At 44.1% G+C, this 23,332-nt stretch overlaps 1 protein-coding gene across 4 annotated transcripts in view; it reads left to right on the forward strand.

Annotated features, from left to right (window-relative positions):
- The window catches only part of GXYLT2 (glucoside xylosyltransferase 2), an 88,472-nt gene that overhangs the window by 62,622 nt on the left and 2,518 nt on the right, over positions 1–23,332 (forward strand). The window contains exons 4-7 of one of the 4 annotated variants that reach the window (XM_054680796.2): positions 4,130–4,381; positions 6,243–6,366; positions 16,534–16,706; positions 21,136–21,345. In XM_054680796.2, coding sequence (XP_054536771.1) covers positions 4,130–4,381; positions 6,243–6,366; positions 16,534–16,706; positions 21,136–21,258 — 672 coding nt within the window. In that variant the 3' untranslated portion in view covers positions 21,259–21,345. Of the gene's footprint in view, positions 1–4,129; positions 4,382–6,242; positions 6,367–16,533; positions 16,707–21,135; positions 21,346–23,332 lie in introns of those variants that run through there. The other 3 variants (XM_516584.9, XM_054680798.2, XM_054680799.2) reach the window with 3 other exon arrangements.

Raw genomic sequence — 23,332 nt, forward strand, 5'->3', positions numbered from 1 at the left:
TTACATTATAGCCAGCAGCATCGGGTACAGAGTACTATTGTGTGCTGCCTTTTAACCCCGCCCCTTACTCTAAAAAAACAAAGGCCTCATTGCTAGTGCTGGCTAATTTCCATAAAGGAATTAGAATGGCTAATTTTATATCCTTTCGGTAAATATCCCACATCCCATTATAACATGGCCAACAATGATCCTCTTCAAATTAATACCAGCAGTAATTGCTGCAGAATTAGCCTCTAGAGATGCAATGTTATCAAAAAGTGATTTTTTTTTTTTTTGGTCTTTTGTTTTTTCAGATAAAGAGTAAAAAGTCCTGATGTACTTATTTTCAGTCAAGGTACTGAGTGGATCATATTAGGAAGGTTCAAAAACTTCATTGCACTGCTTGACTCTGACTACATAAAAGGCTTTTTGTGGTTGACACATGTTTTGAAGTGCTGTGAGCATTGATGCGAACGGTAACTAATTATACTTGACATTTTAAAAGCGAAAACACAGAGACTTCTTACAAAACCACTATCTATTGAGTACTTACTATGTGCCAGCCACTGTACTGAGTACTTTGTGGGTTTCATTTCACTGCATCCTTGTAACAACCTGGGTGGGTGGTAAACTGAGGAACTTGTCTGAAGTCATGAGGGTATTACCTCAGGCTGCCAAGACTTGAACTCAGGAATACCAGACTCACGATTCTTAAGTGCTGTTTTCTCACATTTCTCTGAGATGTACCCTTAGGGCTACTTTTGTGTGTTCCTTTGAAATATGATCTACATACCAAAATGAGCATGCTGAAACTTTAAATGCTTAGTTTAAGAAGCAGTCAATATACAGCATTCTTCCTAATTTTGAAATTAGAATCTTCAAATTCTGTTTTTTTGTTTTGTTTTGTTTATCTTTTTGTTTTTTTGTTTTGTTTTGTTTGTTTTTGAGACAGAGTCTTACTCACTCTGTCTCCCAGGCTACAGTGCAGTGGCACGATCTCGGCTCACTGTAACCTCTGCCTCCCGGGTTCAAGGGATTCTCCTGCCTCAGCCTCCTGAATAGCTGGAATTACAGGCACGTGACATCATGCCCAGCTTTTTTTTTTTTTTTTTTTTTTTGAGACAGAGTCTCACTCTGTCACCCAGGCTGGAGTGCAGTGTCATCATTTCGGCTCACTGCAACCCTCACCTCCTGGGCTCAAGCGATTCTTGTACCTCAGCCTCTCGAGTATCTTGAATTGCAGGCACACACCACAACCCCTGGCTAATTTTTGTATTTTTAGTAGAGACAGGGTTTCAGCATATTGGCCAGGCTGGTCTCAAGCTCCTGACCTAAAGTGATCTGCCTGCCTCAGCCTCCCAGGCACCGTGCCTGGCTTAGAATCTTCAAATTCTTAAAATGGATGTTAAGATAATCTTCATTTATGAAACGGTAGATGATCAGTATTTTTAATTTCATTTTATTGGTTTGCAACATCCATTCCTCTAGTAGGTGAAGAACAAAAGATAAATCCTGTGGCTAATTCTGTGGGCTTCAGAATTACTCAAGTCTGAAATTCCTTTGATACTTGTATCATGTAGCACCCATGTTCATCAATTTTAAATATTGGGGATCCCAGTGGCAGGTTATACTAGTCTGCTTGGGCTGCCATAACAAAATACAAGACTGGGTGGCTGAAACAACAGAAATTTATTTTCTCATGGTTCTGGAGGCTGGAAGTCTGAGATCAGGGTGTCAGCATGGTCAGGTTGTGGTGATGGAGCCTCTTCCTGGGTTGCAAATGGCCACCTTCTCCCTCTGTCCTCACATGGCAGTGAGAGAGAGAGCACTCTCTGGTGTCTCTTCTTATAAGGGCACTGATCCCATCTTGAGGGCCCTATCCTTCTGACCTCAGCTAAACCCAATTATCTCCCAAAGGCCCCTTTCCAAAAGCCATCACATTGTGGGTTAGGACTTCAACATATGAACGTTGGGGACACAGACATTCAGTCCATAAGTGTTATGGTGTTGGGATGATGTTAGGCCAAGGATCCAGGAAGATTCAAATCCTTCCTTGGTTAAGCTACCCCAAAGTTTGAGGAACAATGGCAAAACAAAGCAAATAATGCCACTACTAAGGCTTTGAAGTCTCAAATCACCCAGCAAAGCTCTGGAAAGCTAAGCAGTTCGCACAGGAGAACTAATTTACCTAAGGTGGCTTGAATCCTCCAAGCAGAGGTTAGCAAACCACAGCCTGTGAGCCAGGAGTGGCTTTTACATTTCATATGGTTGAAAAATCAAAAGAAGGATATTTTGTGATATCTGAAAATTATATGAAATTCAAACTTCCATGTCCTGAAATAAACTTTTATTAAGACACACAGCCATTCTCTTATTATTATTATTGTCATTATTATTATTATTTTGAGACAGAGTCTCTGTCGCACAGGCTGGAGTGCAGTGGTGTGATCTTGGCTCACTGCAACCTCTGCCTCCCAGGTTCAAGCAACCCTCCCACCTTAGCTCCCTGAGTAGCTTGGACTATAGACGCATGCCACCATGCCTGGCTAATTTTTCTACTTTTTGATAAAGGTGGGGTTTCACCATTTGCCCAGGCTGGTCTTGAACTCCTGGGCTCAAGCTATCTGCCCGCCTCGGCCTCCCAAAGTGCTAGGATTGAAATTAGAATCTTCAAATTCTGTTGTTTTGAAGAAACTGTGCCCGGCCCACTCTCATTGTTTATCTGTTATCAGTGGCTGCTTTCATGTTACAACAGCAGATTTGAGGAGTTGCAACAGAGCCTGGAATATTTACTATCTGGCCCTTTAGAGGAAAAAGGTTGCCGCATGCTGATATACAAACAAAGCTAGCCAATGACTTGCATTGCCTAATCCCAAGACCAAATCTTAGCTAAAAATACATTTTAGGCAGGTCACAGTGACTCACACCTGTGATCCCAGCACTTTGGGAGGCCAGGGTGGGAGGATCACTTCAGTCCAGGAGTTTAAGACCAGCCCAGACAACATAACAACACCTCGTCTCCACAAATAATTTAAAAAGCCAGGCATGGTGGTGTGTAGCTGTCGTCCTAGCTACTCGGGAGGCTGAGGTGGGACGACCACTTGAGTCCAGGAGATTGAGAGTGCAGTGAGCCAAGAGCATGTCACTGCACTGCAACCTGGACAACAGAGCAAGACCCTCATCTGCAAACTATATATTTTTTTAATTTTTAATTTTGAAATGGAGTCTTGCTCTGTTGCCAGGCTGGAGTGTAGTGGTGCTATCTTGGTTCACTGCAACCTCCGCCCCCCGCCGGGTTCAAGCGATTCTTCTGCCTCAGCCTCCTGAGTAGGTGGGACTACAGGCGCATACCACCACGCCCAGCTAATTTTTGTATTTTTAGTAGAGACGGGGTTTCACCATGTTGGCCAGGATGGTCTCCATCTCTTGACCTCGTGATCCGCCTGCCTTGGCCTCCCAAAGTGAGCCACTGCTCCCAGCCTGTGTGTGTGTGTGTGTGTGTGTGTATTTATATTTATATATATTTATATATATTTTAAAAGATGCAGGGCCCCCCATTAACACTAGAAGAAATGGATCCAAAGATGGAGAGTATTTACCCCCAAGGCTTGGTATGAGCTGCTTTAGAGATTGTCCACTTCAGGTTGCAGTGAGCCAAGATCAGGCCACTGCACTCCAGCCTGGGCGACAGAGTGAGACTCCATCTCAAAAATAAATAAGTAAATAAATAGAGATTGTCCACTTCGAGTTTTCTAATGCCACACTGGATGTTCCAAGGAAAACCTAAGAGAGAAAAGCAAGTGGCCTTATTGGAAGATGGAAGAAGTGAGAGCCACAATAATTTGCTGACGTTTTTATTTTTTTGTAAGTTCAACCCTTATCAAATATAGTCCAGGGTCCCAGAATTGGGCTAATCCAGACCAAGATTTATCTTCTTTTAAGTCTCTACCTCTTGATCGACACTCATTCCTCAAGTCAAAGGAGAAGGAAGGAGTGGAAGCTAAGAGTGGTACCTTTCCAGAATTTAATACGAAATCAACAAAAGTTGGTAGCATTATTTACCTATCAGGCTACTTCCTTTGTTTCTGACCTGTTTTTGTTTTGTTTTCTTCCCTCCTCTCCCCTTTACACCCACTCCTTACACACAAAGGTGATTTTAAAGGATGTGGACTCACTTCTCTACGTGGACACCGATGTCCTCTTTCTGAGACCTGTTGATGACATCTGGAAGCTTCTGAGGCTGTTTAATTCCACCCAGCTTGCAGCCATGGCCCCTGAGCACGAAATCCCCAAGATTGGCTGGTACAGCCGCTTTGCTAGGCATCCTTTCTATGGCTCTGCAGGAGTTAATTCAGGAGTCATGTTAATGAATTTAACTCGGATAAGAAGTACCCAGTTCAAGGTAAACGAGTGCTTTAAAATTCCTTGTTTAAAGACTGGGAGTTGGTCTTGTCAACAGTGGCATTACCAGAGTGTCAATATGCTGATTTTGGAAATTGGGTGGCCTACAGGTGAGGATAAAAGGAACCAGAGAAAAGTATTTAGAAAATTATAGAATATTTGTTTATTCAGGAAAAGCTCAGATGGCAATGGAATTTAAAGCTTCAGCAAAGTCACCATTCAGGAATACTATGTTGCATTTCTGAATTCCATAATGTTTGAACGCTTCATACCCAATGCTTCAAAGACTATGTAAAATTTCTTCAAATTACCCTAGGGATTATTTATGTAAGTCCGTGACGATATTTGTATAAGGATGTTCATGATCTCATCTTTTATCCTAGCAAAGAAGTGGAAAGAAGCTAAAAGAACATCATTAGAGAACTAGTCAAAAAAAATTATCCTCCTGGCCAGGGGTGGTGGCTCACACTTGTAATCCCAGCACTTTGGAAGACCAAGGCAGGTGGATCACTTGAGGCCAGGAGTTTGAGACCAGCCTGACCAACATGGCGAAACCCTGTCTCTATTAAAAACACAAAAATTAGCCAGGAATGATGGCGCACACCTGTAGTCCCAGCTATTCAGGAGCCTAAGGCAGGAGAATCGTGTGAACCCGAACAGCAGAGGTTGCAGTGAGCCAAGATCACGCCACTGTACTCCAGCCTGGCGACAGAGACTGTGATTATTTGTATGCCTTAGAAATTTCCAGAAGAATTAATGGGGCATGGTGGCACATGGCTGTAGTCTCAGCTACTTGGGAGGCTGAGATGGGAGGATCGCTTGAGCCCAGGAGGTCGAGGCTGCATTATAGCCACTGCACTTCACCCTAAACAACAGAGTGAGACCCTGTCTCTAAAAAAAGAAAGAAAGAAAGAAAAACACATGTCCAGAAGAATACCTAAGAGACCATTAATTGTTAATTGTGGATACGTCTGGGGAAAATGGGAATGGGATATGGAAGAAGAATATTTTTACTTTTTTATTTTATATTTTTGTGTGCTGTTTGAATAATTCAGTCTGTGAATATGTTACTTTTATTTTAAAAGTAAATCATTGTTTAAGACGAGGAAAGGTGTTTTTCCTTAAGATACCTGAACTCTGTTATCTGTATTTTGTTCCTTCACCTCACAGTGAGGAAATAAGCCTAAGAAAGATGTTCACCTAAGAAAGGTGAAGTAGAGTAGAGAATCCTGAAGTAGAGACTGCTGTTCAGAAAGACTTCGCCTCTTAGGTGTGGTGACTCACGCCTACAATCCCAGCACTTTGGGAGGGAGGTGGGTCACTCGAGGTCAGGAGTTTGATAACAGCCTGGCCAACAGGGGGAAACCCTATCTCTACTAAAAATACAAAAAGTTAGCCAGGCGTGATGGCATGCACCCGTAGTCTCAGCTGCTTGGGAGGCTGAGGCACGAGAATCGCTTGAACCCAGGAGGTGGAGGTTGCAGTAAGCCAAGATTGTGCCACTGCACTCCAGCCTGGGCGACAGAGCAAGACTCTGTCTCAAAACAAAAACAAAAACACAGGAAGGAAGGGAGGGAAGAGAAGAAAGGAAGGGGTTCATTTCCAGGCATGGTTTTCTGAGTAGAAACCATAGGTTCGACTATCAGTCCCTGGTCCATCTAGTATCCGTGTGTACAGCTGAAAAAAGCGATACAATCAACAGCCCAAATTTTGCTTTGTTCTGTGACCTGAGAATAGCAGGACCCCTCCTGTATTTGTTTCCCTCCTCTGAAGGGAAGAAAACTAGTCCCTTTACATTGTTTCTCAGTGGACAAAATGTATTTGCTTTGCTTCAGCTGTTCTGATGGTTTTCTTTTTTCCAGAACAGCATGATTCCAACAGGCCTGGCTTGGGAGGACATGTTGTACCCTCTGTACCAGAAGTACAAGAATGCCATCACGTGGGGAGACCAGGATTTATTAAATATTATTTTTTATTTCAACCCAGGTAGGTTATCTTTGGAGAATGCCTTTTGTGTAGGAGTACACTCAGCACACCCCACGGAGCACATTCCATGCCCGGGTTGCTATTGACTAGGCTTGAATTGTGCACAGAGGAGCCTGTGTTCCCCAGCGAAGTTTGCCCTTTCATCCGCCCCCCTGGGTATCTGATGGAGGCGGGGCCTTGCACTACTGACACAAAAGGCCAAATGTTGAAACTTCCAACACTGGACTCATTTTTAGAGAGTATCTTTTAGGTTTTGCTATACCATTCTTCTAAGAAGTGCAGTTAAAATTGATGTGAGGCGTGAAACTAAATGGAAATATTATAATCTAGGCAGGAGACCCTGTAGCCTGAACAACTGCTAGATTGAAGGGAATTGATTCTCAGGGTCCTTGGAGTTCAGGAACATATTCAGGGTCAAAACATCCTAGAAAAAGAACTCAGATCCCCAAATCCCTTTTGCTTTTCATCTGGGGCAAAAGAAATTCTTCTTACATTGTTAGGTGGATGATTTGGTGGGGTAGAGGGAAAAAGGGAGATGAAAATTTCTGGTCTCTGTGTTTATATTAACACATAAAGCTAATAAAATTCTTTTTTCCTCTTCCTTGTTAAAACTTTATTCTTATTAAAAATTAAAACTCCCGGGCACAGTGGCTCACACCTGTAATCCCAGCACTTTGGGAGGCCGAGTTGGGCGGATCACTTGAGGTCGAGAGTTTGAGACCAGCCTACCCAACATGGTGAAATCCCATCTCTACTAAAAATACAAAAAAATTAGCCAGATGTGGTGGTAGGCACCTGTAATCCCAGCTACTGGGAGGCTGAGGCAGGAGAATCACTTGAACCTGGGAGGTGGAGGTTGCAGTGAGCCAAGATTGCTCCACTGCACTCCAGCCTGGGCAACAGAGCGAGACTCTGTCTCAAAAAAAAAAAAAAATTAAAACTATGTTTTCTTCTTGAGAGAGATCTTTGGGCAAAAAAAGCAATCCTTACCCTACCCTTTTCAGGCCTTTCGTTTTGATTTTAAAATCCTGAAGTAGAGACTGCTGTTCAGAAAGACTTTGCCTGTGTTTGTTTGTATGTCACCCTTGGAACACATATTGTGTACCTTTTTAAAAAAAATTCTGGAATAAAACTCAATTTCATATGTCTTTGGATCAAAAAGGATCAAATCCTCGAAAAGAAAAAAAGCAGGTTGATACAGAGTTTCTTGGAAAGATTCCCAATACCAATTTAGTAGAGGAAAGGGGAATGTCTTAGCTGTTCACTTGTGGCTTTTTTTTTTTTTTTTTTTTTTGGGACAGAGTCTGGCTCTGTCGCCCAGGCTGGAGTGCAGTGACACAATCTCAGCTCACTGCAATCTCTGCCTCCTGGGTTCCAGCAATTCTTCTGCCTCAGCCTCCCAAGTAGCGGAGATTACAGGAGCGTGCCACTATGCCTGGCTGATTTTTGTATTTTTAGTAGAGATGGGGTTTCCCCATGTTGGCCAGGCTGGTCTCGAGCTCCTGACCTCAGGTGATCTGCCCACCTCCTCCTCCCAAAGTGCTGGGATTGTAGGCATCAGCCACGGTGCCCAGGTATTTTTTTTTCTTTTTTTTTTTTTTCTTAATGAGATGAAGTTTCACTCTGTCTCGCAGGCTGGTGTGCAGTGGGTGCAATTATGGCTCACTGTAGCCTTGACCTCCTGGGCTCAAGTGATCCTCCCACCTCAGCCTCCCAAGTAGCTGGGACTATAGGTGTGCATCACCACACCCAGCTTTTTTTTTTTTTTTTTTTTTTTTTGAGAGGGAGTCTTGCTCTGTCACCTAGGCTGGAGTGCAGTGGCATGATCTCGGCTCACTGCAACCTCTGCCTCCCAGGTTCGAGCAATTCTTCTGCCTCAGCCTCCCGAGTAGCTGGGATTACAGGCACCCAACACCACACCCAACTAATTTTTGTATATTTAGTAGAGACAGTATTTCACCATGTTGGCCAGGCTGGTCTCAAACTCCTGACCTCATGTGATCCACCTGCCTCGGCCTCCCAAAGTGTTGGGATTACAGGCATCAGCCACTGTACCTGGCCAAATTTTTTAAATTTTTTATAGAGATTGGGGGGCATTCTCATTATGTTGCCCAAGGTCATCTGGAACTCCTGGGCTCAAGCGATCTTCCTGCCTCGGCCTCCCAAAGTGCTGGGATTTCAGGCATGAGTAACCAGGCCCAGCCTCTTAGGGCATGCTTTAATCCATTTCACTGTGACAGTAGGTCTGCATCTCTTCCTTTTTCTTCTTAGGTAGGTTTCATCTTTTTTTTTTTCTTGAGATGGAATCTGGCTCTGTCACCCAGGCTGGAGTGCAATGGCACCATCTCGTCTCACTGCAATCTCTGCCCCCCAGGTTCAAGCAATTCTCCTATCTCAGCCTCCCAAGTAGCTGGGACTACAGGCATGCACCATCACCCCTGGCTAATTTTTGTGCTTTTAGTAGAGACAGGGTTTCGCCATGTTGGCCAGGCTGGTCTCGAACTCCTGACCTCAGGTGATCCACCCTCCTCGGCCTCCTAAAATGCTGGGATTACAGGCATGAGCCACCATGACCGGTTTTGTGTTTGTTTGTTTGTTTTGAGACAGAGTCTCACTCTGTCACCCAGGCTGGAGTGTGGTGGCACGATCTCGGCTCACTGCAACCTCTGCCTCCTGGGTTCAAGCGATTCTTCTGCCTCAGCCTCCCGAGCAGCTGGGGTTACAGGCACCTGCCACCACACCCAGCTAATTTTTGTAATTTTTGTATTACAGGCATCCGCCACCATGCCCAGGAAATTTTTTGATCCTCCTGGTGGATCACTTGAGGGATTATAGGCGTGAGCCACCACACCCGGCCCTTTTCTTTAAATACTGCATTTTCCTCTTTGTCATGTGACCGAAACGATCTAATTTAAGTCTCCCTGTCCATATTCCCAAATTGAGGAATCCAAAAGATTCACACAGTTGCCTCCCCAGTTCCTCTTAGCCTGTTGCTGATTATTTGAGGATGTGATTAGTGAGTAAATAAATAATACCCGAAGGCAGGCGTAAGCAGCTTTGCAATTAAACAGGAGTCCCTTGTCTTTAACTGGGGCTGAAACCAGAGGAGTTTAATTGCTTCTTCACTCTCCATCTGAGATCCATTGAGTAAAACAGGATATTGGAAAATAATCATGACGTTGTTCTAAATCCTGGTTCTGCACAGTATCAAGTAAATAACCAAGTTTTCTGGTTTTAGATGAGTGATTGATAGGTGAACTCCCTGATTGTCCTTCGTACAGCCTGCATTTGATCTTCCTATTTCATACTTTACCCAGGTACTTGATTAAACATGGGATCTTTGAACTGAGATCCAGCAATATCTATCACATTGTAAGGTTTCTCTTCATGTATATTGATTGCAGAGTACTTTCCACAAACCAGAACAAACTGTATTTGAAAAAAAGATTTGTCACCTTTATCCCTGGAAAGGAGAGAGGGAGACAGTATTGGCCACGGCACAGCAGATAAACATGTTTATTGTTATGGTTCTTCAGGTTGCCATGGGTGAACCAATGCACATAAAACCTGTAGCACACATCAGGAAATGTTGTCATTATTATAGTGTCTTGTATCTGATAACACCGCTTTTTAAAATGTGTTTAAAAGTCATTAGCTAGAAAGTGTTTTAAAACTCTTGCTATAATTAGATAGTAAATACCTGTGGGTGCATAATTGCAGTGCTGGGTAATAGACTGACTTGAGATAGCTGAAACGCGTGGGGGCGTGCAGGAGAGTTCACAGGACATTTCCTGGCAGGTGAGCCAAGGCAGCTTCATCAAGGGGTGGAAAACTGAGTTCACACCCTTAAAGGTGAGTCTGAGTCAAGAGCAGAGTTCTATGGAAGGGGTAAATCTGACAGGAACCAAAAGAGAATTCTATATAGGAAGATGTGTTTACATGAATGCACTTAGGTTTCAGGGAACACAGCTCCACTCAGGCCAGCTAAGTGAGGGCAGATACTGTAAGAGGCCAGGGGCAGTCTCATGACCACACGAGTCAAATCAAGCCAGGCTTCATGAGAACTGGCCTTGGGAAGTTGCCAAGGACCAAAGTAGTTTCTTCATCTCTCAGAGGCCTCATGGTTTCTGTGATCTTTGCTTCTCTCCATGCCAGTCTGATTCTTTTCTGTCTCTCAGACCACATTCTCTCTTTGCCCATGGCCCAACCTGATTGTCAACCCCAAGTGAATACATTTTCACAAGTCCACAATCAATGATGATGGATCGCCTCTGTTTCCTAATTCGAATTCTTAGAAGAAAAAAAAAAAGAGAGAGAGAGACTGGCCCAGCCCAGCTGCGACTGAATTCTCTTTAATTTGGGAGACCACCCTTGATCGGTCTCTAGAAGGGCAAAGTCATGTGGCATTTTCCTCTCTCAAACGTGACCACATAGGTCTGCTCCTTCTACAAGGGCAATTTCTAGAAAACTGAGATGTGGGTAGGGAAGAAAATGAAACCAGCCAAGTATAAGTGATAAGGCAGGGCATCAGGCTAGTGTAGAGGCAGAATTCTGCCTGAGGGACGAGAGAAGAGCTGAAATTCCCATGGAGTACACGTAGATTGTGAGTCGAGTGTGTGATACTAGGGAGGCAGGAGGAGTTCATGGGAGCCTCAAGGAGCAGGACTCACTCACATGGGACAAGTCTCTTCAATGGCTCCAGGAGGGCCTTATTCTCATCCTGCCTGGAGTCACTGGAGCCCTGCCCTTGAGCATGCAACCACATTGTATATTCACCACACCAAAGCACCCAGCAACAGGCAGTTACGAGTGCTGCATTGTGGGGTTGACAAGCCCAGTTATTTCATATTGGGACTGTTCTAGGAAACTGGTAACAAATCACTGTTTCAGGAGTTTAGGAAGTTCATGAGCCCTGATGTAAAACGCAAGAGAAAAGGATAAAAATTGTATGGTCTGTGTGAGAAGGGGTTGTGTCAACTTTGTGTCTTTCACAGTGCAAGGCTCAGTGCTTTAAATGGAGTTGGTGTTCAGAAGTGTTGTTTGGTTGAATGAATGGAATTAAGAGAAGGGAGTGAAGGGGAAAAGTATTAAAAAATGGAAGAGAAAGAGCCACAGCAAGGAAAATGAGAGAAAAGAGAAGTTCAGGAGAGAAAGGAGATAGAAAGCTGGAGAAAGGGAAAAGATGCATTTGGTGAAAGGAGGTATAAGTTGCATTTCATTCATTCATTCAGCACTAGTTTTTGAGCACTATGTGCCAGCCACAGGGCTAGGTCCCAGGAATATGGCAACAGATGAGTTAAACAAAGTTACCGGTTTCATGAAACCTACCTTTTGTTGGAGGAGGTAGAAGGTAGACTCCTAAAGAATAACTAGTTGTTCAAAATCACAAATTGTGATAAATGAGATGGAGGAAACAAATGAGGGGTTGAGAGAGAGACCCTCAAGGCTGGAGAGAGAAGAGCTTCCTTAGATTGTGTGATCAGAAAAGCCTTCTCAAAAAAGTAATTGCCTTTTTTGGAACAAGGAGCATTCTGAAATAAGGAAAAAGAGAATGCTGGGAAATCTCAGTTCCAGGATGGGACATTAAAAAAAAAAAAAAAGAAACTATTAACAGTGCAGTTGAACAGCCTCCGTTCTATTGATACAGAGTATTAAGCGAGGCCGCGTGTGGGAGCTTATGCCTGTAATCTCAACACTTTAGGAGGCTGAGCAGGGAGTATTGCTTGAGGCCAGGAGTCCAAGACCAGTCTGGGCAACGTGGCAAGACCCCATCTCTACTAAAAAATAAAAATACATAAAAAATAAAAATAAAAGTGTAGCAAGCCTGTATTACCATGAAGTTAAAATGATCAGGCATAAACTAGTTCATAATCTTAGAGATCCCAAGAGTATGAAATAATCAGAAATATAAGGAGAGGAGTAGGCTGGGCACAGTGGCTGACACCTGTAATCCCAGCACTGGGAGGCTGAGGCGGGCAGATTACTTGAGATAAGGAGTTCGAGACCAGCCTGGCCAACATGGCGAAACCCTGTCTCTACTAAAAATACGAAACTCTGGATGGGCACAGTAGAGGCCTGTAATACCAGCACTTTGGGAGGCCGAGGCGGGCAGATCACCTGAGGTCCGGAGTTTTTTGGGTTTTTTTTGAGACAGAGTCTCACCCTGTTGCCCAGGCTGGAGTGCAGTGGCACAATCTTGGCTCAATGCAACCTCCACATCCTGGGCTCAAGTGAGTCTCCTGCCTCAGCCTCCTGAGTAGCTGGGATTACAGGTGTGTACCACCATGCCTAGCTAATTTTTTTTTTTTTTTTTGAGACAGAGTTTCACTGTTGTTGCCCAGGCTGGAGTGCAATGGCACGATCTTGGCTCACCGCAACCTCTGCCTCCCAGGTCCAAGCAATTTTCCTGCCTCACCCTCCCGAGTAGCTGCGATTACAGTCATGTGCCACCACGCCCAGCTAATTTTTTTGTATTTTTAGTAGAGACAGGGTTTCTCCATGTTGGTCAGGCTGGTCTCGAACTCCCGACCTCAGGTGATCTACCTGCCATGGCCTCCCAAAGTGCTGGGATTACAGGCGTGAGCCACCATACCCAGACAAATTTTTTAATTTTGTAGAGACGGGAGTCTCGCTGTGTTGCCCAGGCTGGTCTCAAACTCCTGAGCTAAAGCAGTCCTCCCACCTTGGCCTCCCAAAGTGCTGGGATTATAGGCGTGAGCCACCATGCCCGGCCTTGGCTTCTCTTTACTGCTGTTAAATCAAGGTGAAATGTTTTTCTAACTTACCACGATTATAGAGCTAGATGGGGGTAGAAGCCAGATTTACACCTCTGCACTTCTGATTCCAGAGTCTTTGCCCTTTCTGTTTGTTTTCTGCCTTGGAGTGCCCCTCACTGGGCTCAGTCCTCTAAGGAGGTTGCAAAGAGAGAAAAGGTTTCTCTCTTTTTTTTTCTTTTTTTTTTTTTTTGAGACAGAGTCTTGCTTTGTCATTCGGGCTGGAGTGCAGTGGTGCGATCTCGGCTCACCACAACCTCCACCTCCCAGGTTCAAGCAGTTCTCCTGCCTCAGCCCCCTGAGTAGCTGGGACTACAGGCACATGCCATCATGCCTGGCTAATTTTTGTATTTTTAGTATAGGTGGGGTTTCACCATGTTGGCCAGGCTGGTCTCGAACTCCTGACCTCGTGATCCGCCCGCCTTGGCCTCCTAAAGTGCTGGGATTACAGGCGTGAGCCATTGCACCCAGCCGAGAAAAGGTTTCTTTTTGTAAGCCCTAAACTACTTGGAAAGAGGCAAAAACTCTCATCACTAATCTAAACTCCATGAAAGCAGGGACTGGATTTTTCTATTATTTGTCCACAGTGCACACAGCAGACCCTCAACAAATATTCATTGATTCAATCAATCAGTGTGTTTACAAAAACAGACTCAAGCACAGTTTATTCAACTGGAAACTTTAGAAGGCGCTTAAACAAGACAATGTAAATGCTTGGGTGAGCATCATTAATGAGTGATATGACCCATTGGGTGACAAAAGGAAGCAGTTGGGTGTGGCCAGGCACAGTTCAAAAGCACTTTTAGATATTTTCCTTTATTTAATCCTCACATCCAGTCTCTGCATTAAATTGCAGAAAGGTCAGGCAGCTAATAGAGGAGTTGTGATTCAAATCTATATAGGGTGACTTGAGGATGGCCACGACTCCATCCCACTTAGGGACTATGTATGTGCAAATGTTCAGGTAAATGCAAGTACGGGAATGTCATGGTGGAATGGAGTTCTCCTGAGAAAAGAGAAATGTCACAGTGTGTTATGAGCAATTAGGAATTTGATAAAGGATGCCTAAATGTCACTGTCCTATAAAAGACTGAGCCATGAAAACATACACAGCCTGCCAGACGGGATTGTGACAATCACTTCATTATTTGCCTTCCATCTTGAAGCTTTCTGTAAGTAATCACTAAGCAATGATTTTTTTTCTGTGAGACAGGAATGCCATCAACCCAATGAACAAGCACATCTTGAAGTTGCTTTTCCAATGGTGGTGGTGTTACTGATTTGCTGTAATCCTCTCTTGTGCTCTCTCACAGGGTCTTTCTCATGATCAGCAACACACATTTGCAGAGAGCTTTGATCCATACTCCTCTGCCCCCAACCCTGAAAAGCATCAAGCTGAGAAGCCAGGAAGCTAGGGGTCATGAATTTATTGCTAATTGTATAATTCTGGTCACCAAGAGGAAATTTTCTGAATCCAATAGGATTAGGGCAGAGTTTCTCAACATCAGCACTATTGCTATTGTTGGGGACTGTCCTGTTCATTATAGGATGTTCAGAGCACCCACTAGATGCCAGTAGCAGCCTCCCCCATGTATAACAGTCAACAGTGTTTCCCTCCAAATATTGCCAAATGGCCCTGGGGTAGAGGAGTAGGGAGGGGGCAAAATTGCCCCTGGTTGAGAACCAACCAGGGTTTAGAGATACAAACACACCTGTGTACATATGTGCACATATGGCCATGGTGCATATAGTTAGCTTGGCACAGGGCTTTTTTTTCTTTGCTTTTTGCTTTGGGGTTTTTCTCTTTCCTGTTGTAGGTGGGGTTTTTTTGTTGTTGTTGGTTTTTGTTTTTGAGATGGAGTCTTACTCCGTCACCCAGGCTGGAATGCAGTGGTGTGATTTCAGCTCACTGCAACCTCTGCCTTCCGGGTTCTAGATTCTCGTGCCTCAGCCTCCTGAGTAGCTGGGATTACAGGCTCCTGCCTCCATGCCTGGCTAACGTTTGTATTTTTAGAAGAGACAGGGTTTCATCATGTTGGTCAAGCTGGTCTCGAACTCCTGACCTCAAGTTATCCACCAACCTCAGCCTTCCAAAGTGCTGGGATTACAGGTGTGAGCCACTGTACCCAGCTGAAGGTGGGGGTTTTTGCTGGTTTTTTTTTTTCCTTTGGTTTTTTGTTTGTTCTTAATCTGAAGCAGAATCTTTACTTTAATCTTGACTCCTCTTTTTTAGCTCTGTCCATTTTATAAAACCTTTCCAGAGAGTTGATTACAACTGCTAACACTATTTTTGACATTTTTTTGTGTGTATCTTTTTTTTTTTTTGGATACAGGATCTCACTCCGTCACAGGCTAGAGTGCAGTGGCATGATCATAGCTCACTGTAACCTCTAACTCCTGGGCTCAAGGAATCCTGCCAAGTAGCTTCAAGTGTGCCACCATGCCTGGCTAATTTATTTTTGTAATTTTTTTGGTTTGTTCGTTTTTTTTTTGTTTTGAGACAGTCTTATTTTGTTGCTCAGGGTGGAGTGTAGTGGTGCGATCTTGGATCACTGCAACCTCTGCCACCTCCTGGCTATTCTCCCGCCTCAGCCTCCCAAGTAGGTGGGATTACAGGTGCGTGCCGCCATGGCTGGCTAATTTTTGTATTTTTAGTAGAGACAGGTTTCGCCATGTTGGCCAGACTGATCTCAAACTCCTGACCTCAGGTGATTTGCCTGCCTTGGCCTCCCAAAGTGCTGGGATTACAGGCGTGAGCCACCATGCCTGGCCCAGCTGCTAATTTTTAAAATTTGTGTGGAGACAGGGGTCTTGCTATGTTACCCAAGCTGGTCTCAAACTCCTGACCTCAAGTGATCCTTCCACCTTGGCCTCCCAAACTCTGGGATTACAGGTGTGAGCCACCACACCCAGCCAGTGCAACTGCTAACATTATTGAACCACTACTGTATGTTTGATACCCTGCTAAGCATTTTACATGTATGTTTAAAGTTTAATCATCAAAATAAGATAGAGGTTGTATTATTCCCATTTACAGATGAGAAAACAGAAGTACAGGAAGTTAAGTGACTAGACATGGATTTCAGTGGTTTTAAGTGAGAGAGTTGAGATTTGGACCCAGGCTGCCTCATGCCTGTGTTTGCTTTCTTATTTAAGATGCAATACTCTCTTCTTTTTTTAGATGAAACCTACATCATCACTGTGTGCCCCTTCAATTCTTGATCTCAGAATTTTGACAAATGGAGCAAAATTTGATCTATGAGTAAAAAATCACACTCCTGTACTTTGAAATTACATGCTGTGTACAGTTAGTGGAAACAGTTTAATCGTGGGACATGTGCATGAGAGCTGGCACTAACCGTGGACATATATGTCTTTCTCTTTTTACCACCAGAGTGTCTCTATGTATTCCCCTGCCAGTGGAACTACCGTCCCGATCACTGCATGTACGGAAGCAACTGCAGAGAGGCTGAGCATGAAGGTGTGTCTGTTCTGCATGGAAACCGAGGCGTCTACCATGACGATAAGCAACCAACGTTCAGAGCACTCTATGAAGCAATACGGGATGTAAGTGTGCCCTTGCTGCTGTTAGCAGATGTGCTTATCAGCATGAAGCAATATTGGCGCTTTAGTCACCTGTCCCTTTGAAGGCCAAATATTCCCAAAGCATAGAGTTATACCAGTTATTCCCGACCTCAGTCACGCTCTGTCACTATATCCTCTTGCCACCTTGTACTATGTCATATCTACTTGACTTATTTCCACGTACACCATTCATTATCTTTTACTTAACCAAATTTACTTTAGGAGGAAATTTCTGTTTTTTGTTTTTGTTTTTTGAGATGGAGTCTTGCTCTGTTACCCAGGCTGGAGTGCAGTGGTGGGATCTTGGCTTACTGCAACCTCCACCTCCTGGGTTCAAGTGATTTTCCTGCCTCAGCCTCCCAAGTAGCTGGGACTACAGACACGCGCCGCCATGCCTGGCAAATTTTTGTATTTTTAGTAGAGATGGGGTTTCACCACGTTGGCCAGGCTGGTCTCAAACTCCTGACCTCAAGTGATCCACTCGCCTTAGCCTCCCAAAATGTTGGTATTACAGGTGTGAGCCACCTACTTTAGGAGGAAATTTCATGTCACAAAGACAGCTTCTGTGCCTTTTGCCATAGTGTAAGGTAACATATAGGATCAAGATTAGACAATAAAAAGAAAATGATATTACTCAGTTCTAGCTAAATACGTTGCCTGATTGCCAACTCCAATCTGTTACTCAATCAGGGGTCAAGGTGTTCAGTTATAACAAGGAGCCAAACTAAAAGTAACAATCAAGCCTTTATTTGCTTAACTGCAGAAGTGCATGCAAGCAGCAGAAAGAGGCCCTGACTCCCCAGTCTTCCATTTTTCCCCACCAAAGGGTACAAGATAAGAGTCAAGTGCATACAGCACACATGGCAGGAACCTTCTCACTGCCAAGGGGCACTGAAGAAAAGGTTCTTGGCTGGATGCAGTGGCTCACGCCTGTAATCCCAACACTTGGGGAAGCCAAGGCAGGTGGATCACGAGGTCAGGAGTTCGAGACCAGCCTGGCCAATATGGTGAAACCCTGTCTCTACTAAAAATACAAAAATTAGGCTTGGCGCAGTGGCTCATGCCTGTAATCCCTGCACTTTGGGAGGGCAAGGTTGGCGGATCACGAGGTCAGGAGATCGAGACTTTCCTAACATGGTGAAACCCCATCTCTACTAAAAAATATAAAAAAAAATTTTTTTTTGGTGCTGGGTGTGGTGGCGAGCGCCTGTAGTCCCAGCTACTCGGGAGGCTGAGGCAGGAGAATTGCATGAACCCAGGAGGCGGAGCTTGCAGGGAGCTGAGATGGCGCCACTGCACTCCAGCCTGGGTGACAGAGCAAGACTCCATCTCAAAAAAAAAAGAAGGTTCTTGCCTCTTTATGGACTCGTGGGCTAGGGATGGGAAAAGAGAGGAGAAAATAGGGTGGGAATGCAGGTATGTGTATGAACATGGCTGTCTGGAGCCCTTTATGCAACTTTCTCAAGAAAACTACAACATAGTAAGACCCCATCTGTACAAAAAATTTAAAAAATAAGGCAAGCCTCATGCCTGTAATCTGAGTGACTTGGGAGGCTGAGGCAGGAGGATCACTTGACCCCAGGAGTTCAAGGCTGCAGTGAGCTATGATTGCACCACTTCACTCCAGCTTGGGCAACAGAGCAAGACCCTGTCTCAAAAAAAAAAAAAAAAATTCACGACAGAAGAAAACTATATGAAATTCAAATGTCAGCACTGGTAAATAAAGTCATATTGGGAACCAGTGACACCTATTCATTTATGTATTGTCATTTTTCTTTTGGTGGAGATGGGATCTTGCTTTGTTGCCCAGGCTGATTTCAAACTCCTGGCTTCAAGTGATCTTCCCATCCCAGCCTCACAAAGTGCTAGGACTACAGGTCTGAGCCATCGTGCCTGGCCATTTATGTATTATCTATGGTTATGTTGGCACTATAATAACAGGATGATTAGTTGTGACAAAGGACATATGGTCTACAGAGTCTAAAATATTTACCATCTACTCCTTTACAGAAAAAGTTTGCCAGCCCCTGACATAAAACATGTAGAATTTATTAGGCTTTGTTGTTAAAGATCGAATTCTCTAAGTTTCATGAACAGGCTTTGGTAGAAGTGAGGTAGGGGGTAAATCCTGTAACATAGTAACATTTTTTTGTGTATGAAAATGTGCATTTGCAAAAAAAAAAAAAAAAAAAAAAAAACATTTAAGGCCCAGCACAGTGGCTCATGCCTGTAATCCCAGCACTTCAAGAGGCTAAGAAGTGAGAGGATTGCTTGAGGTCAGGAGTTTGAGGTCAGCGCAGCCAACATAGTGAGACCCCATCTCAAAAAAAAATAAAATCGGCCTGGTGTGGTGGTTTATGCCTGTAATCCTAGCACATTGGGAGGCTGAGACAGGCAGATCACTTGAGGTTAGGAATTCAAGACCAGCCTGGCCAACATGGTAAAACCCCATCTCTACTAAAAATACAAAAATTAGCCGGGTATGGTGGTGCACGCCTATAATCCCAGCTATTAGGGAGGCTGAGACAGGTGAATTGCTTGAACCTGGGAGGCAGAGGTTGCAGTGAGTCTTGATTGCACTACTACACTCCAGCCTGGGTGACAGAGCGACACTCCATCTCAAAAAAACCAATTAATTAATTAATTAAATAGGCCCGGTACAGAAGCTCACGCCTATAATCCCAGCACTTTGGAGGCTGAGGCGAGGAGTTCAAGACCAGCCTGGGCAACATAGTAAGACCCTGTCTCTGAAAAAACAAATTAAAAAAAAGAAAATAAATGAAAAAAAGAAAGTATGCATTTGCTAGGGAGAGTCCTGGAGAATTCTAACTCTGAAATTCGCAGAGTTGGCTGAGCATGGTGGCTCACGTCTGTAATCCCAGCACTTTGGGAGGCCGAGGTGGGTGGATCACCTGAGGTCGGGAGTTCGAGACCAGCCTGACCAACATGGAGAAATCCCCCCCGTCTCTACTAAAAATACAAAATTAGCTGGGCGTTGTGGCGCATGCCTGTAATCCCAGCTACTCGGGTGGCTGAGGCAGGAGAATCACTTGAACCTGGGAAGCAGAGGTTGCAGTGAGCCAAGATCATGCCATTGCACTCCAGCCTGGGCAACAAGAGTGAAACTCCATCTCAAAAAAAGAAAAAAGAAATTCCTAGAGTTGACTTCTGTACAGGGAAAGTGTTTAGCATGCATCCAAGCTTTTCCTTCTGCATTTCCTGCTATTTGGTTTTCAAAGGCCAGGTGATTTAATTACGCAGAAAATTTGTTCTGTGCTTAATGATATCCTCACATTTAAATATTCAAACACTGACTCCAGGGGCAAACTCATTCAGGAGTACAAGCAGAAGTTAAATAAGTACACAGCAGCCGTGTGTCTATCAGAGCCACTCTTGGGTTTCTTTTGTGATCTGTCACCCCTAGTTTGGAGTTGAGCAGTTGTGGTTCTTGAGTTACAACTCATCTTGTTTGTTTTCTGGGGGATCAGAAAGAGGGCTGAACAACTTTGTTTCATAAATGATTCTGCTTAGTACACTCCATGATTTTCCTCAGTTGGGCCTGAAAATATAGTTTTCGTTCAGGCATTTCAATCGGAAAAATGACTAACCCTGACCTAAAATGTGAGTAAATATAAAGAGACTCCATCATAAAAGATGTATTTCCCCATTCTCTACAATGCTGTGAACCATTGTGTAGTGGGTCAGAGCTTGGCTTTGGGCCTGGACAGACAGGTTCAAATCCCAATTTTGCCACTTTCTGGTGATTTGCCATTAACTGTGCCCTTACCTTGCTGGGCCTCAGTTTTTTCATCAGTCAAGTGTAGATAATAAGATTATCTACCTCAAACAAGTGTTATGAAAATTCAACAAAATGATAGTCTTTACGCTTTTAGTACAGAGCCTGACATACAGTTTGTGCAATAATTAGAAGTTGTTTTGGCCAGGTGCGGTGGCTCACACCTGTAATCCCAGCACTTTGGGAGGCTGAGGCAGGTGGATCACTTGAGGTTGGGAGTTCGAGACCAGCGTGGCCAAAATGGCGAAACCCTGTCTCTACTAAAAACATGAAAATTAGCCGGGCGTGGTGGCGCATGCCTGTAATCCCAGCTACTTGGGAGGCTGAGGTAGGAGAATGGCTTGAAACCGGGAGGCAGAGGTTACAGCAAGCCAGGATCGTGCCACTGCACTCCAGCCTGGGCGACAGAGTGACACTCCATCTAAAAAAAAAAAAAAAAAGATATAAGGAAGTTGTTTTGATGATAACAATTTCACACTTTCTCTAGCTTTTTCACATTTCTCTCTCTCTTCTTGCTTATAAACAGTTTCTCTCTATATATCTTTTTCTTTTTCTCCCTTCATCTGTCTCTGAAAATATTCTCTCTCTTTCTCTCTGTTTCTCTCTCTGTTTCAGGTGCTCATAGACATCCTAACCTGTGTGGTACGTGTTTGTGTGAAAGGGCAGTGCAGCCTCCCCACAAGAAGGCATCTATCATATAGACATTTTTGCAGTAATTCTCTTGACAGTCACTTATGAAGCATCTATTTTATGCAGGAACAATTCTAGTTTCTAAGAATTTGGAAGGTAATAAGATGAACAAAGCCCTAGTCTTTAAGAAGCATATATTCTGAGCTGGGCGCAGTGGGTCACGCCTGTAATCCCAGCACTTTGGGAGACCGAGGCAGGTGGATCACCTGAGATCATGAGTTCGAGACCAGCCTGGCCAACATGGTGAAACCCCGTCTCTACTAAAAATACAGAAATCAGCCGGGCGTGGTGGCAGGCACCTGTAATCCCAGCTACTCAGGAGGCTGAGGCAGGAGAATTTCTTGAACCCAGGAAGCGGAAGTTGCAGTGAGCCAAGATCGCACCACTGCACTCCAGCCTGGGTGACAGAGCAAGACTCTGTCTCGGAAAAAAAAAAAAAAAAAAAAGAAGCATATATTCTGGTGGGGGAAGCCAGACAATACTCATTGAGAAAAAGAAAGAAAAATTCAGCCTGGGCAACATAGTGAGATGAGTCTCTACAAAAATTAAAAAAAAAAAAAAAAAAAATTAACCTGGTGGCACATGCCGGTAGTCCCAGCTACTGGGCGGGGAGGGGTTGGGGCTGGGGTGGGAAGATCCCTTGAGCTTAGGAGGCCAAGGCTACAGTGAGCTAGGATGGCACCACTGTACTCCAGCCAGAGCAAGACTTTGCCTCTTTAGGAAAAAAAATAGTAACAACTGGGCGTCATGGCAAGTGCCTGTGGTCCCAGCTAATTGTGAGGCTGAGATGGAGGATCACTTGAGCCCAGGAGTTCAAGGCTGCAGTGAGCCATGATTGCCCCTCTGTACTCCAGCTTGGGTGACACAGCAAGACCCTATCTCAAAAAAAAAAAAAAGAAAGAAAAAAAAAATCCTCTGAGATAGTGAAAGGAGTTCAAAAGGTGTAAAAAGAGTGGGCTGATGGGTCCAAAGTCCTGGGCTGGAGAGGAGTGTTCTACCAGCTGGGGGGAGGGGCACCAGGAAGGCTGCTTGTAAGTCCTAGACTTATCAGATGGAGGCAGCCCAGGGGAAATCTGGGGAAAATCCCGTGAAACAGAAGGAATAACCAGGGGAAAGTCCCAGAGGCAGGAATGAATTTGGTGTGCTGGAAAGACAGGAATGGCCAGATAAGAGGAGAGAGGAGGAACTGAGAGGGGAGAGTTTCCAGGTCACCTTGAACCTTTAGAACAAGGGAGGAGTTGGAATCTCATTCTAATGGCAGTGGAAAGCCCCTTCGGGAAAGTGATAGGCTCTGATTTATGATTTAAAAATATCACCTTGGTAACGTGGTGGAAGGGATGCAAGAGTGAAAACACAAAGGCTATTTATTTGTGAGACTAATCGCAGCCACCTGGGTGAGCAATGGGGCCAGCATGGGCTTGCGTGGTGGCAGGAAAATGGGAAGAAGTCGCCATATTTGGGTTATGTTGTTGAGATAGAGTTTACAGGACTTGCTGATGAATTGGATGAGGGTTGTGGGGGGAAAGAGAGGAATTGAGGGTGATTCCAAGGTTTTGACCTATCCTGTTCCCATTACTGGAGCTACAGTGGTGAAAAGGACAGATTCAGGACTGGCTTCAAGGGGTTTATCAATGGTTTAAATTTCATGATTAAAGAAAAAGTATCCCAAATCAACCTGGTCTGGGAGAGAACCTTCTTGCATTACATAATGCATAATCTCCTTCCGAGAAGAAATTGGCATCTCTGATAAACCTGTGTAAGCAGTATTTCTGATTAATTTTAAAGGATTAACATTTGTTCTAGGAAACCAGACACCCACCTCTCCTGTTAGGCAAGAGTGTACTGATCTTTAACCATTCTTCTTTCATTTCTCGCTAGTCTTTCCATACAAAATGTCCTGACCAAGAGTGGATCTTTGACTTGATCTACTTACCAGACTTTTCCCTTTCAACAAGATTGTAATAAAACTTTGATACATGTGCATAACTAAGTGGTCTGAAAGATTTATTTTGGGTTATACTGCTCATAGACGTATTCCATGAAAAAAACAAAAGAATTTTTAAAAATGGCAGTGATGATCTCAAAAGCCCAATATTAAGAGGGAAGTAAACAACCACTAATA

This window comes from Pan troglodytes, chromosome 2, assembly GCF_028858775.2.
Source record: "Pan troglodytes isolate AG18354 chromosome 2, NHGRI_mPanTro3-v2.0_pri, whole genome shotgun sequence".
NCBI lineage: Eukaryota > Metazoa > Chordata > Mammalia > Primates > Hominidae > Pan > Pan troglodytes.